At 50.6% G+C, this 14,232-nt stretch overlaps 1 protein-coding gene across 12 annotated transcripts in view; it reads left to right on the plus strand.

Moving 5' to 3' along the window:
* MEGF11 (multiple EGF like domains 11) overlaps positions 1-14,232 on the plus strand; it is a 353,192-nt gene that overhangs the window by 36,535 nt on the left and 302,425 nt on the right. For 3 of the 12 annotated variants that reach the window (XM_019441726.2, XM_019441729.2, XM_019441734.2), the window contains exon 1: positions 2,806-2,926. The exons of 1 other annotated variant lie outside the window; for it this stretch is intronic. Coding sequence is in view for 2 of the 11 variants with exons in the window: in XM_019441733.2 (XP_019297278.2) it covers positions 2,782-2,926 (145 nt within the window). In the remaining 9 variants the exon portion in view is untranslated. Of the gene's footprint in view, positions 1-2,731; positions 2,927-14,232 lie in introns of those variants that run through there. 8 more of the 12 variants (XM_019441737.2, XM_019441739.2, XM_019441733.2 and 5 more) reach the window with 7 other exon arrangements.

The raw sequence follows: 14,232 nt of genomic DNA on the forward strand, positions 1-14,232 counted from the left end.
TTAATTGTATTCTCCTCTAGGGATTAGCCAAATCAATGTAAATGCTGGGTGATTCTGGGTTTTTTCCCCTCCATTTAAAAATTGGGGGGACACATAGGCAGGTAATTGTCAACTGTAATAACCCAGCCGAGACCGATGAAAGTACCTTTCCTTAGTTGAGCGAGGCTCTCGATAAACCTTGTAAAACGGCAGCACTCGTACCCCGTTCTGAGAAGGATGCCGGTTAGATGAGCCAAGAGATGCTAAGCACCCACGGAGCGTGTTTTGGGAATGAGGGCCCACAAAATGACAGAGTGGAAACCGGGGCCAGTGGGGACCGGGAAATGGTCTTTCTCAATCACTCATCTAAGGCCTTGCCTTTCTGGAGCGTTCCTGGGGAAGCGTGGAGTCAGGAGGCCTGAGTTCTAGGGGCACCTCTGCCAGGACCGGCCGCATACACAGGGGCAAGCCTCTTCCCCTCTCTGGGTCCCCTTGGCCCTGCCATGACGGACTAGGCTAGACAAGGGATCTCATGTCACCTCAACTTCTGTGGCACGTGCCCTGGCATCAACACCTGTGGAGAGAGAGGGCGGCGAAGTGGGATGGAGTGTGGAGCTGGACGGTGATGGGGTCACATTGGAGCCTCCCCTCCGCGGGGAGGGGTGGCCCGCAGAGCAGTCTCACCACGAGGCAAGGGCCCGAGCCTTGGGAGCCACCCTCCCTTTGGCCAACTAACCAGTCATCGGATGCAGCTGCCCCTAGAGTTGGGGTGTGACCTTGACCCAAGTGGCTTTCTCTGGCCAAGGGTAATTCCCAGAGGACTTGGAAATGAATGGCTCAGTCCTAAAGGAGGGATCTGAGTGGGCCGCCATAGCCTTCAACACATCCCCCCTCCGGCCTCCCTCTCCAGGTGCCCCGGCCTGAGAGACATCAGTCTTTGGGGTGGAAAACCTCAATTTCCGCACTCCTGACGGTCAGCTGCCTCTGGCCTGGACCAGGGTCTGAGCGGAATAGAGTTCTAGGTACCTGTCCACCGCTTCCCCTCAGTGGCTCATGTGGGACCTGGGCTGTGCCAGTGGAGAGGACAAGGTGGGGGTGAATTGGCTCAGCAGGGCCCGGGAAGATGGCAACATCTTGTCTGGTCTTCCGTAAACGTTGCTGAACACCGGCAAGGTGCCAGGCGCTGGGCACCATGTTAGCGTGGCACACGCGAGGGTCTGAGTGTGACCCGGCTTTGCCGTGCCTCGGTGTCTCCTTCTTGGGGTGATGGGGTGTATTTTAGAGCCAAAACCATCCTCCTGGATATGGATCCCCTTACACGGGGCGGTGGGTAATTTTTAAGGGGAAGCTAGAGTCCTTCCCCAAACACCCCAGCAGGCCAATGGCCACCACTGAGCTATCACTCTTGCCTTAGCATCCGTGGAAGTTCCAATTTACAGACCATGGTTTTGGAGAGACTTGGTGACAGAAGCCATCCATCTCTGCATTTCAAATTTATTTTATTTTATTTTTCCAGCCCGGGCGCCTGTTCTGCTGTGAACTCTATCTGTCTAATCAGCTTGCAGGCAGTTGAAGGAGAGTGGGCGTCCCCTTGATCTGGGGGGTTTATGCGCATAATTCCCTTTAATTCATCTCAGACAGGGCTTTGAGAGCCAGGTTTGAGAGTGGTTTTCAAAGTCTTTTGCTGGAGTTCAAAGATGCATCTCTCCAGCCGGGCCAGTAAATTATCGGAGCAATTCGCCATGAGTTTCCAATGTGGAGCAAATTCCTAGGACTTCTCGGGGGCGGTAGCCCTCCGCCATTGTTCCCTTCCCCGGCACAGGTGGGGACCGTGGTTTAGTCTGTCTGGACGGCGCTCTTCCCCACGCTGCCTGGACCCCATGCACCCCAACCCACCAGCCTCTGCTGGCCCCTGATCCCATAGACCCTCCTGCTCCCTGTTACAATCTTATTTTGAATCTGGGCTGTTGCCCCATTTTTTGCGGGGGGATGGGGCAGATCCCAGGTCAGTTGTGCACTCCGGTGCCGACGAAACCTTTATTCTGAGTGTACGTCTTCACACTTTATTTGCCTGTATGATAAATGCAATTTCCACATCAAGACTATCAGTCATTTTCTGATGTGATCTGTACAGCTCTGCCCGGATTGAATCAGCTCCTGTATTATTGTGACAGTTTATTTGGTGAAAAAAATGAAAGAAGATGTGTAAATTAAAGTGGAGGTGTGCTCGGTGTAATGTTGAGGTTCCAGGGGCGCAGGGGCCCCCGCCGGCTGGTTTCCATCCTCCTTACTCCCTGCATTGGGCTCCCAGCTCTACTGTCCTCTAAGCTCAGGACAGAGACCAAGGCAAGGGCACAAAGTGATGGTTGGGGGCGGTAACGATGCTGGGATATGTCAAGAGACAAGCAGACAAAGAGTCAAGATGCACGGAGACTGGAACTCAGGCTTAGCGTTCTAGTGTTAATGCAAAGGGCTGGAGGTGGGGAGGGGGTGTGGAGAGGAGAGAGAGAGAGAGAGAGAGAGAGAGAGAGCGAGCATTGTAACTCCAAACTAGAGGTTAGTGGCAAACGGGACATCAGGACCCTCTCCCTGGATTCCTTGTGAGTCAGCCCTTTGCTGACTCAGGGTAGCAATCCCTTTCTCTTTCCTTCTCTTCCCCTCCCCTGCCCTCTCCATCGAGCTTCCAGGCACACTCACAGCGCCCCAGCTCTGTGGCGCTGGGCCTTGGGAGGGAAAGGCAACCTCTGCATGTGCCAAACGTGCAGGAAGGATGCCCACAGTGCCGTGAGCTCCTTTGAGGAGATGCCAGGCTTGGGGGTGATATGCCAAGGAAGCAGACCCAGCAGTGCGGCGAGGAGGAGGGTGTGGGGACGCCTGGAGGAGAAAGGAGGTCACTCTGCCCGAGGAGTCCTTGGCGGCAATGGGTTCTACCTGGCCAGCCTCACATGTAAGTCATCTCAATTAACCAAGCGGCCACTTCTCCCCTCCCTGAGGCCCGTCCCTTTCCCTCCTGCCGTCTCATTTCCAGCTGCTGTTGGCCAGGCCGAAGCCAACCTAGCATAGCAAAGGCCTGCTCCCTGCACAAGACCCCCAGAATACATTTTGAGCATGCTTGCCCCCTGCAGTGTGAGGACCAGAACGGGGAGGGATCAGGCCACCCTGGTCTGGTGGGAGAACTTGCCTGAAGCAAGGACGGAGACAAAGTTTTGCTCTGGAAGTGGCCAACTCACGCTTAGTCTCTTGCCCCCTGGGTATACCCAACTGCTCTGGAATCTCAGGAAGAGGGGTGGGTCAGGGTTCATTTTCTCCATCCCGGACGGTGATGAGGATGGTTCCCCCAGTCGGGGAACTTCCTTGGGGCCTCTGACTTCCATGGGACAGTCCCTGGTGGTGTTCCCCTGGGGGGAGGAGCTGGTCTGCTTAGCCACCGGCAGCACGGAGACAGAACGTGCAGAACTGAGCTCTCTACGATGGCATTGTCCAATATTGTAGCTATTTGCCACATGTGGTTATTTAAATGAATTAATTAAAAACAAATAAAATTAAAAATTCAGTTCCTGGTTGGAAAAAGATACACCGTGCAAGCATCGATCAGCAGAAAAAGCATGAGTGGCTTTATTAATATCAGGCAAAGTCCACTTCAGAGCAAAGAAAATTCCCAGGGAAGGGGAGGGACATGACATAATGACAAAACAGTCCATCCTTCACGAACACGGAACAATCCTAAAATACATGCAGCAAAAATTTTGTTCTCTGACCACACCAGCTACGTGGCCACTGTACTGGAGAGCAAGATGTGGAGCATTTCATCACTGCAGAAAGTTCTATGGGGCAGCATCGGTCTACATTTGCTAACCGCACGTCTGTTTTGTTCGCTGCTATAGCCCAGCGTCCAGAAGAGTCAGTCCCCAGCGCGTGATAGGCTCTTAACATTTCGGAGACCTCAGGAGCTCCTGCCCTGGTGCTGCCGCCATCTTGCTGTGTGACCTTGGACATGTTGCTTCACCTCTCTGGGTCTCTTCATCCATCAGTGAAAGGATTGGCGTCATCTCTGAGATCCCTTTCAGCTTTAATAAGCCATGATCTGAAGTATCTAGTTGGCTTATTTCATTTATTTTATTCACAGGGAGGGATCAAAGAGAGCAGGAGAGGACAAAGGGACAAGTTTGATTTTTTAATTTCAGTCCTGAGTTATCTGTAGCTCACAGCACACCCCCCCCCACCCCACCCCCCCGACCGCCCCGGCCAATGTAGGGATTTATAAGCTCCTATGACTTGTCCTTCCTGCTCTTCCTTGTGCTATAATTTCCTGATCCCACCAAAGAGCTTCTTGGCTCTCCCCAGCTCTGCCTTAAACCCCAGGCAGGTCTGCAAAGCTGGGAAGCCAGCAAGGGCATAGAAAGGCTCACCCTACTCTGAGAACTTGACCCTCCCCCCAGCTGTCCAGAGCCTATAGCTCCTTCTCCTTCTGGACACCCGCATTCCGTGGTTTGAGGTAGCCTGCCCGGCCTCCGTGGAGTCCCGACTGCTGGTGCTCCCCATGTGGGCTGAGGGAGTCCCCGGCAGTGGGGATTCTGCGCTGGCGGCTGCCTCAGTCCATCTGCCAGCAAGCCTCTGGGGGCCCGGGCTCCGTGGTGGGGATGCCGCTGCTTGTGCAGGTGGAGACCAGGCTAAGAGCTGGCAGTGGGGGTGGGGGGAAGGGCATCCCTGTGTTGCCGGGGGGCAACGTGCCAAGCGGAGGAAAAGAAATGTAATTACCTTCAGTACTGGGCTCTTGGCAGAGTGAGAGGCCAGCCCAGCCTGGCTCTAGGACCCCGTGGCTGAGGGTTTGGCCATGTTAGGAGGAGAAACCCTCCTTTGTCCTCTCCCTTTTCTGGGGACCTAAGGCAGAGGCGGGGGTGGGGGGGCAGGGAAGGCACCCAGGCTTCCCCTTTGCAGGCAGTCCCCGCAGGACATGCCAAGCCAGCGCCGACGGGAGAGGCCGAGGACAGCTGCGAGACGGTGGGTGGGTGCCGAGTCCGGCAGCTGTGTGCCAGGCCTTGGTGCGTAAGGGACCATGTGTGACAGGTGTTCCCCATCGCTCTGGGCCTACGATGGTCTCTCTGTGCCCCTCGGGTTGCCGCTTGGGCCCCCACAGCCGTCTCTGCCTCCCCTGCCACGGAGGAGCTCACTTCTGCTTGGGCCCGTGCTTTCTGCCTCCTGGTTGGGTTTGGCCAACGGGGGGCACACGTGGGAGACTGGAGGGCGGGAGGAGAGAGGGGTTGGGGGGTTTCCTCCCTACTCCCTCCCTGTGCGGGGCTCTGGCAGGGGCTGCCCCCCGCCCCCACTATGGCGCCCCTCTTTCTCCGCTTCAGCTCTCGTCGAGCCCCTGCCACCACCACTCTTCACTGGGCCTGTTCAGGACTTCCCACCGTTGCCAATTCCAGAACGTCTTAACATTCTCTGCGGATTCCCTTAATCCTGCGCACGCCTCTGCAAATAGTCCCCTTCAGTAAACTCTGCTCCGTCCGCCTTTGTGTGGAATTCTGATGGTCTCTGAGTCTATATATGTCTTAGGACGTCTGATTTTGTTTCATTAGGTCTGTGCGGTTGGGTCCGTGTTAGTGATTTGGATCCTTAGGACAACAAATCAGTGTATTTTTCTCTGACTTCTCTGGCAGGAGGGGTTATGTAGGGAAGGGAACATACCCTGGCATTTTGAATATACCCAGAGGGGAGCAAGGAGCTGCTTCTAAGAGGCTCCCCCATGTACCGTGTCTTAGCCAACGTCATAGCCAAAATATTTGACAATTGGTACATCATAGAACCCGCCCATCAGAATGGGGCATTGAGCGGTGGAAATGGGCTCCTGGCAGAGTCTAGAACAGATGCTGACCTTGACACAACTGTTGCGGCTGGATCAGGGTAAACTGGTGACGACCAGTCCTGGAACGTGTCTCAGCTTTGCTTTCTTTCCTGTAAAATGGGGCTGAGTTGCACCCTTGGCAAGATGCTGCTTATATGGGTCTGGTTAGAAAGGCCCCAGGGCAGGGCATACCTGAGAGGATACACAGGGACAGAAGAAGGCACAGAAGTTATCCCATCATCTCCACAGCCGCCCTGGGATCTAGAGCCCCCAGGATTTGGACACGCAGAGAGAGGGTCCAAGGTTGCTCAGTGTGCCTCAAAGGATGATGGCTAAAACAACCTTTCTTTTTTCTCTGTTTAATGTTTATTTTTGAGGGGGGGGGGATGGGATTGGAGGAGGAGGGGCAGAGAGAAAGGGGGACTCAGAATCTGAAGCAGGCTCCAGGCTCTGAGCTGTCAGCACAGAGCCCGACACAGGGCTCGAACCCACGAACTGTGCCATCATGACCTGAGCCGAAGTCGGATGCTTAACCGACTGAGCCACCCAGGCGCCCCAAAAGTCCTTCCCTTTAAAATTCTATCTCTGCAGAATGCACTTGATTCCCCTCAAGTACAGCAGATCCTCCCACTCATACCTTCTTGCCCGTCGTCCCCCATAGAGCCACGGTTCCACGTTGCGGGATAGTTGGACTGGGGTGTTTGGGACGTGGGTGGTATGGAACATCATGATGACTCCTGGCCCTTTAGGGGCCAAACTTTGGTCCTCTGGTTCTAGAATTCTCCATGTGGATCCGAGAAGGCATCATTCCCAGGCAGGGCTGGGACCAGAGTGAGACAAGTGAGGTCCCTAAGGTAAACACTGACGGATATGCTCGCTCTCAGGTGTTAACCCTGCATTTGCATGACTCTGAGATCGAGTGCCTCCTTAATTTTTTGTGAATTAAATTCCTTTCTTGAGATACATGTAGATGCACATACAGTTGTAAGAAACAGTATCTTTTATTCAGTTACCTCCAGTGGTAATGTCTTGCAAAACCGCAGTACAGTATTACAACCAGGATCCTGACGTTGGTAAAGTCAAGGTACGGAACATTCCATCGCCACAAGGATGTTGCTCTTTTATTCAGCCCTCATTAACCCCAGGCAATGACTAATCTGTTCTCCATTTCCATCATTTTCTCATTTCATAGAATCCTACAGTATGCAACGTTTTGTGGTTGTTCCCCCCCCCCACCCCCACTTAGCATAATTCTCTGGAGATTATTCATTCAGGTTGTTGCATTCCATAGTTTGTTTCCTTTTGATTGCTTAGTAATACCCCACGGAATGGATGTACCAAAGTTTGTTTAACTATTCACCCACTGAAGGACATCTGGGTTGTTTTCCAGTTCCGGGCTATTACAAATAAAGCTGCTACTCTTGGGTGGATTTTGTGTGAACATTTCTTCATTTCTCTGCACGTTTAGTTTTTAAGGAAAATGCCAAACTATTTTCCAGAGTGACTGTACCCTTTTATTTTACCACAAGCAATACATTAGTGCTAGTTTCTTTACATCCTTGTCAGCATTTGGTGTTGTCACAGTTTTTTATTTAGCCACTCTAGTTGGGGGCATGTTTTTGTTTTTTTCCTTCTATTTTTTATTTGAGAGAGAGAGGGAGAGAGAGCTCACGCAGGGGAGGGGGGAAAAGGGAGAGAGTGAGAGAGAGAGAGAGAGAGAGAATGAGAGAGAGAGACAGAGACAGAGAATCTGAAGAAAGCACCACACTCAGCATGGTGCCCGACATGAGGCTTGATTCCATGACCCTGGGACCATGACCTGAGCTGAAATCAAGTGTTGGACACTCAACCAACTGAGCCACCCAGGCATGGGGCATATTTTTAAAACAATTTTGCCAGTCTCAATCTCCCTGTCACCCTTTTTTTTTTTCAATCTCTTTTTTACTTAGTGTATTTTGGCCATTTACATTCAACATAATTATTGATTCTTAGGTCTTAAGTACCATTTTATTTTTGTTATTTGTTTGTTTCTGTTTCTCATTTCTCTGTTTTCTTTTTCCTGCCTTCTGGGGGGTTACTTAACCATGTTTTTACAAACTGATTTTGGTTTCCCTGTAGTATTTTTGTGTGTATATCTTTTTTTTTAATTTTTAATTTTTTTAATGTTTATTTATTTTTGACTGAGAGAGAGAGAGAGAGAGCATGAACAGGGGAGGGGCAGAGAGAGAGACACACACAGAATCGGAAGTAGGCTCCAGGTTCCGAGCTGTCAGCACAGAGCCCGATGCGGGGCTCGAACTCACAAACTGTGAGTTCATGACCTGAGCCAAAGTCGGACGCTCAACCAACTGAGCTACCCAGGCGCCCCTGTATAGCTTTTTTTTAGGAGTTGCTCAAGGTATTTCATTATGTATACATAACTTATGACAGTTTTATGGTGTCATTTTATCAGTTTGGGTACAGAAACCTTGCATTCTTTACATCTCTAAACCTTCTTATTTAAAATACGATATTTAATATCAAATTTATTTCAATGGTATACAAAACTTTACTTTTTGTTTTTTAATTTTTTAATGTTTATTTATCTTTGAGGGAGAGAGAGACAGACTGTGAGCAGGGGAGGGGCAGAGAAAGGGAGACACAGAATCCGAAGCAGGCTCCAGGCTCTGAGCTCTCAGCACAGAGTTCGACGTGGGGCTAGAACTCATGAACCGTGAGATCATGACCTGAGCCGAAGTCGGATGCCTAACCGACTGAGGCACCCGGGCGCCCCCCAAACTTTACTTCTATGTAAGTTCATTCCCTCTCTCTCTTTTGTGCTGTTACTTATCATACAAATTACATTTTTATACATCGTGTGCCCATCAACACAGATTTATAATTATTGCCTCATGCAGAAGTTGCAAACAAAAATAGATTTAAATTGCCATTGAAAAACCCAGGGAACTCACCATCTGTGAGGACTTGAGGTTCCTAGTTGGCCTGCTTCTTCCTTCCACCTTCCTTCTTATAATTGTTTTACATAGAGCGTCCAGAGTTTTTCGTTGTACTTCGCCGCAGATACAGGGGACAGTGCATTTCTGTTATCTCCCGGGAAGTGGAAATCCTTAAATTTTGCATCTTGTCACCTCACGCTAGCCCGACCCTCTTACCCAGTAGGGGAGATGCAGAGAGAAGACAAGAATGAACGTTTATCGAGGACCCACTGGACGTTTTTTTTTGTGAAGAGTCTGCTTCAGATTCTGTGTGTGTGTGTGTGTGTGTGTGTGTGTGTGTGTGTGTGTGTGTCTGCCCCTCCCCCTCTCGTGCTCTGTCTTTCTCTCTCTGTCTTTCTCTCTCAAAAATAAGTAAACGTTAAAAAAATTTAAAAGTTAGCCACTTCCACATGTAAAAATTCGTCAAGTTCTCACAACGTGGTGAGGATAGTTTTATTATTTCTGTGTTACAGATAAGGAAAACCTGAGGCTCAGAGAAGATTCATTCATGCAGAGAGGAGGGGGTGTGCCAGCCTTGAACCAAGGCTCCCCGACCCCAGAGCCCGTGCCCTTTCTACTAGAACCCACTCAGCAGCTCAAATCTGGGTTTGCCCCTGGCGCTGCAAGGCTGGGAAACATTCTCTGCCACTCTTTCTTCCTTTTCTAAAAAAAAAAAAAAAAAAGTGTTTTTTGATTTGTTTTGTTTTAGCTTTTTATTACGAAAATCCACCAAGGCGTAGAAAAGTGGAAAAAATGGTGCAATTAAAGATCCATATACCATGATCAACATTCAACAATCATTGACGTTTTTCTATATTTACTTCGTCTGTTATATTTTTTGCAGAATCGTTTTAAAGTAAATTACACCATCGTGATAGTCACTCCTAACCAGGTCAGCACGTCAGCGTGCGTCCATCTCCAAAAAATAAGCACATTTTCATACGTGATCACAAGAACCTTATCCCAACTGGCAAAATCAATAATTTCCTAACATCTTTTTTTTTTAAGTTTATTTATTTACTTTAAGTGAGAGAGAGAGAGGGAGAGAGAGAGAAAGCTGGCAGAGAGAGAGAGAGAGAGAGAGAGAGAGAATCCCAAGCAGGCTCCACACTGCCAGCGTGGCTCTGGATGCGGGGCTCAAACTCATGAACCTCGAGATCATGACCTGAGCCGAAATCTAGAGTTGGATGCTTAACCGACTGAGCCACCCAGTCACCCCAGTTTTCCAACATCTCTTAATGCCCAATCCTTATTAAAATTTTCTCTGCTGTCCCCCAAAGGCCTCGTGTAGCTGTTTTTTCCCCAACCAAGCTCTAGTTAAGAATCACACATCACTGCATTGCTTGTTTGCTCTCCGTGTCCTGTTGGATTAGGGAGGTTGTTTCTCACCTCTGTAGAGTCTCATTTAGGTGAATTTGGGTGGGGCAAGGAGGAACTTGCAGAGGTGCGTGGGTCACAGCTGGGACTGCCTGACTCCGTTTCCCTCTGGGGTCAGAGTTCTTGGGAACACATCCTTCTTATAAGCAGGCAGGCTGTGACCCAGGAGGGGTTCTGAAAGGTCACCCTGCCTGTACTCACAGTCTACATTGAAGACTACGTTGAAGACGACTTGGGTCCACTGGGACCCCAGAGTCTGACCTGGATGCCCTGCTTCCTACCCCGTTTATCGGTTCCGAATGACAGAACCAAAGTTGACGCGTGCGGCCTCTTGAGCGACCTGACAGCGGTAGGTCCAGTTCACAGTGCCTTCCGCCCTCTGCTGCGGAGGATTGATCATGTCGCAGAAATATGGTGCAGTGGCCTGCAGGAGAGGCAGACCCTTGGAACCAATGGATCGGTGCTCTGACCTCTGATCTCCGCCAAGGTCTCCGCTTCTGCCCCACCGGAGAGTTGGCGGAGTGCATGGGCTCGCGCTGGTGGGAGCTTTGCAGAAGGCAAAGGGGAAAAGCGGAAGTGCTTTGGGGTTGCTGGTGTGGGCGGAGAGGCCGGGACGCCGGGGCTGAGGCTCCAGGAGCCCCTCTCCCTGAGGTGTGAACTGAGGACAGGGCTTTCTCCAGCCAAGAGAGGTGCCGGCTGGGTGGGGGTGGAGGCACAGGGTGGTTTCACATGGTCAGATGCCTCTGGTTAGTTCCTTTAGGCCCTGGAGGGTAGAAAGGCCAGGTTGGCAAGGCTGAAAGAGAGGATGTGTTTCCGGTTACCATTCGTACGCGTTCTTCTTATGTCTGCTTTGGTGCCAGTGGGGCCTGGCTGTCTCCCTCTGACGGGACACTCCCCTCCCGTTGGGGCCCAGAGCGCCAGGAGCGGGGGGTGGGGGGCACAGTCCCGCCAGGCAGTCAGCCCCAAAGGAAACCCAACCACAGGCACAAAAGGAAGCTTCCAGAAAGGAAAGGACTCCCTCAATTCTGCGTTGGGTTGCCAGTCGGAGACTGAGGTGTCGCTGGTCAGGGACACAGAGAGAAGAGAGAGGGTGGGGTGTGCAGGATGTGGGGGAGGCCAGAGGCAGGTGCAGTGGGGCTGGGACTGTCCTTGAGGGGGCTGGGCAGTGGGGGAGCAGTGTGCCGGGCCGGCTGCAGGAGCAGGAGCCCTCCCCCACCCCGCCTCACTCTGGCTGAGTGGCTGTTCCCCGAGAACTTGACCTTAGCGAAGAGTACTGTAGTGCCCACTCACTGCGGACATGATCGCTCTTCATTGCTAATAAACGTTTCATTGTAGAAACAGCGGTCCAAATGGGCCGCCACGTCGGCACTGGGTGTCGATTGCTCTAATGGCTGATGGCCGTATGGAGGGCCTGTGTGTGTGTGCGGGGTGCATGCACGTGTATGTGTACATCTGTGGTGTGTGCACGTGTGCATGCTTATGTGGTGTGGGTCTGTGATGCGTGAGGGTGCACACGTGTGCGTGCACGTACGTTAGGGTCTCTGCACTTACAGTGGCCTTGGCCCCTATCTGTCATGCCTCTTTCTGGACACCGGGGAAAGCCACCCCTCTCCCCTCACTGGGATAATGGCAAGGTCTGGATGCAGGTTTTTAACCAAAGGAAACATTTTAGGGTGTTAAAGACACCTTCTGGAAACCCAGTGTTTAGGCGGGAGCGTTCGCCTACGTCGCAGGGTAACATTACTTCTTCTGTAGAACTTCCGCACCCCTTGTCTGTCTGTCCGTGGCTTTCCCAGCTACCACGGCACCCTCACAGCCTGTGAATTGCCCTGCACACCTGTGTGCCTTCCCCTGCCCTTTTTCTCCTGTTTTCTGTTCTCATTGGTGTGGGCAGGGGCGCCCTCCTCAGTCTCCCCAGCCCCACATGCAGCCTGGAGGCAGAGAGGGGAGCAGGGGAGGTGGAATGGAGGAAGGGGACTGTGTTACTGAGGCTAAGGCCTGGAGAAAGAAGGGGTGAAGCGGTTTGGATGGACTGGGGTTGGGGTGGCTGAGTGAGGAGTGTGGACCTCACTGGGGTCCCAGGAGTTAGGAGTGCAGCTTCCCCCAGGTGTAAGGGCTTCTGTTCCAGCGCTGTCATTGGGCATCAAGTGCTGCCCCTTCAGAGACCCTTCTGAGCCCGAGTGGCCTGGAGGCCATTTGGTCCTGACGAAAGCCCCCTCCCAGATGAGGTGTGCAGGGTCAGGTCCGCCAGCTAGCCTTGGGTTTGTGTCTAAACACTTCTGTTTGACAGTGGGGAGGTTGAGGGATGCTTTGGATCTCAGTGGCAGTAATCCCTAGGGAGCAGACCCCACCCAGGACTCTGAAGAGGCACACTGGGGTCTTAGGGCTGTAAGGAGGCTGTAAGGAGGCCTGCTGTTACCCTGCCCTTCCCTGGCTTCCCTGGAGAAAGTGTCTCACCACTCTGTGGTTGAACCACCATGCCAGAAGGAAAGTTCTGCCTTATGCCTAACTTCACTCCTTCTTGTTGGAGTTATAATGCCTTTCTATGTCTGGATGCAATTGGAGATGGGGGTTGGCTGCTGTGTCACAGCCCCTTTGCTGGCTAACTCGGGCTCAGTCACTAATGTTCTGGAGGCTCTGGAGCTAAGGGTGGGGGAGGGTAACCGATGATAAGAAGTAAGATCCCTGAATTTCCAGAGAGAGCAACCACCCAGGAAAAGTACCATTATTTCTCTAGAAGAAATAATACCAATTATCCCCGAGAGGTTTTTTACAAGGGGTAAAACATGTAAGCAAGCAGGAATCAGTACATACAATTCAGATTTTCAAAACAGTCTTTAGATTCATGGTATATGCTTTCATAAGAAAAACACTGTTTGATTCTGTTTTATTTTTTGTAAAAGTAAAACTCGCTCTTTAAAGAAAACTAGAAAAACCCAGAAATGTGTAAAGTAGAAAACCAAAATCCGGGTGTCTGGGTGGCTCAGTCAGTTAAGCATCCAACTTCGGCTCGGGTCCCGATCTCACGGCTTGTGAGTTCAAGCCCCGCGTCGGGCTCTGTGCTGACAGCTCAGAGCCTGGAGCCTGCTTCAGATTGTGTGTCTCCCTCTCTCTCTGCCCCTCCCTGTCTCGTGCTCTCTCTCTCAAAAATAAATAAACATTAAAAAAAAAAGAAAGAAAGAAAACCAAAATCAGCCATGATTCCATAAATGAGGACCCAGTTCAAGGCCAGAATACGTAAGGAACATCAGTGAATACTTAACTGAATTGTGAATGAAGGCAGAGAAAGCTTCTAGCAATACTTCGGTATATTTCCTGCCAGGCTTTTTTCCTTATGTATGTTTATATATTTATAGTTGAGATTATACTTATGTGATGTAAAATACGGTGTGTCTGTTAGAACCTGACCCACAGCAGGTACTTCTCTTTACAAAATTTATACTTTTAAATTCAGTGAGCAGAGGAGCAAATTTACATTCTGGAAAATCATGATTTTGGGGTTTTTTTTTGGCCATTGACTATATACCTGGAGATTCAGATTGTTTTGAAAAACTCAGTCTGCTAACCAGAGTTGGCATGTTTCTTATATTCTAGCTGAAGAATGCCTTCTGGTCTGGTTTTCTTGTATTTTTCAATCAGATATGATTGACACGTAGCACTCTAACAACATAATGATCTGATATATGTATAGATGGCAAAATGATCACCACAATGAGTTTAGTTTAACGTCCATCACCTCTCATACTTACACATGTTTGCTTGTGATGAGTGCTTTTATGATCTACTCTCTTAGCGGCTTTCAAATATATAACACAGGGTGGTTAACTTGCAAACACACGATACCGCATTGTTAACTAGAGTCCCTGTGCTCTGCTGTGCATCTTCAGAACGTATCTTATAACTGTCAGTTTGTGCCTTTTGACCACTTCACTCATTTTGCCCACCCCCATCCCCTGCTTCTGTCAACTACAAACCTGTTCTCTGTATCTATGATTTTTTTTTTTAAGATTCTACACATAAGAGATGTCCTATAATATTTGTCTTTCTCTGTCTGAC

The sequence above is a fragment of the Panthera pardus genome, unplaced genomic scaffold (assembly GCF_024362965.1).
Source record: "Panthera pardus isolate Hobbes unplaced genomic scaffold, ASM2436296v1 HiC_scaffold_24, whole genome shotgun sequence".
Classification (NCBI taxonomy): Eukaryota; Metazoa; Chordata; class Mammalia; order Carnivora; family Felidae; genus Panthera; species Panthera pardus.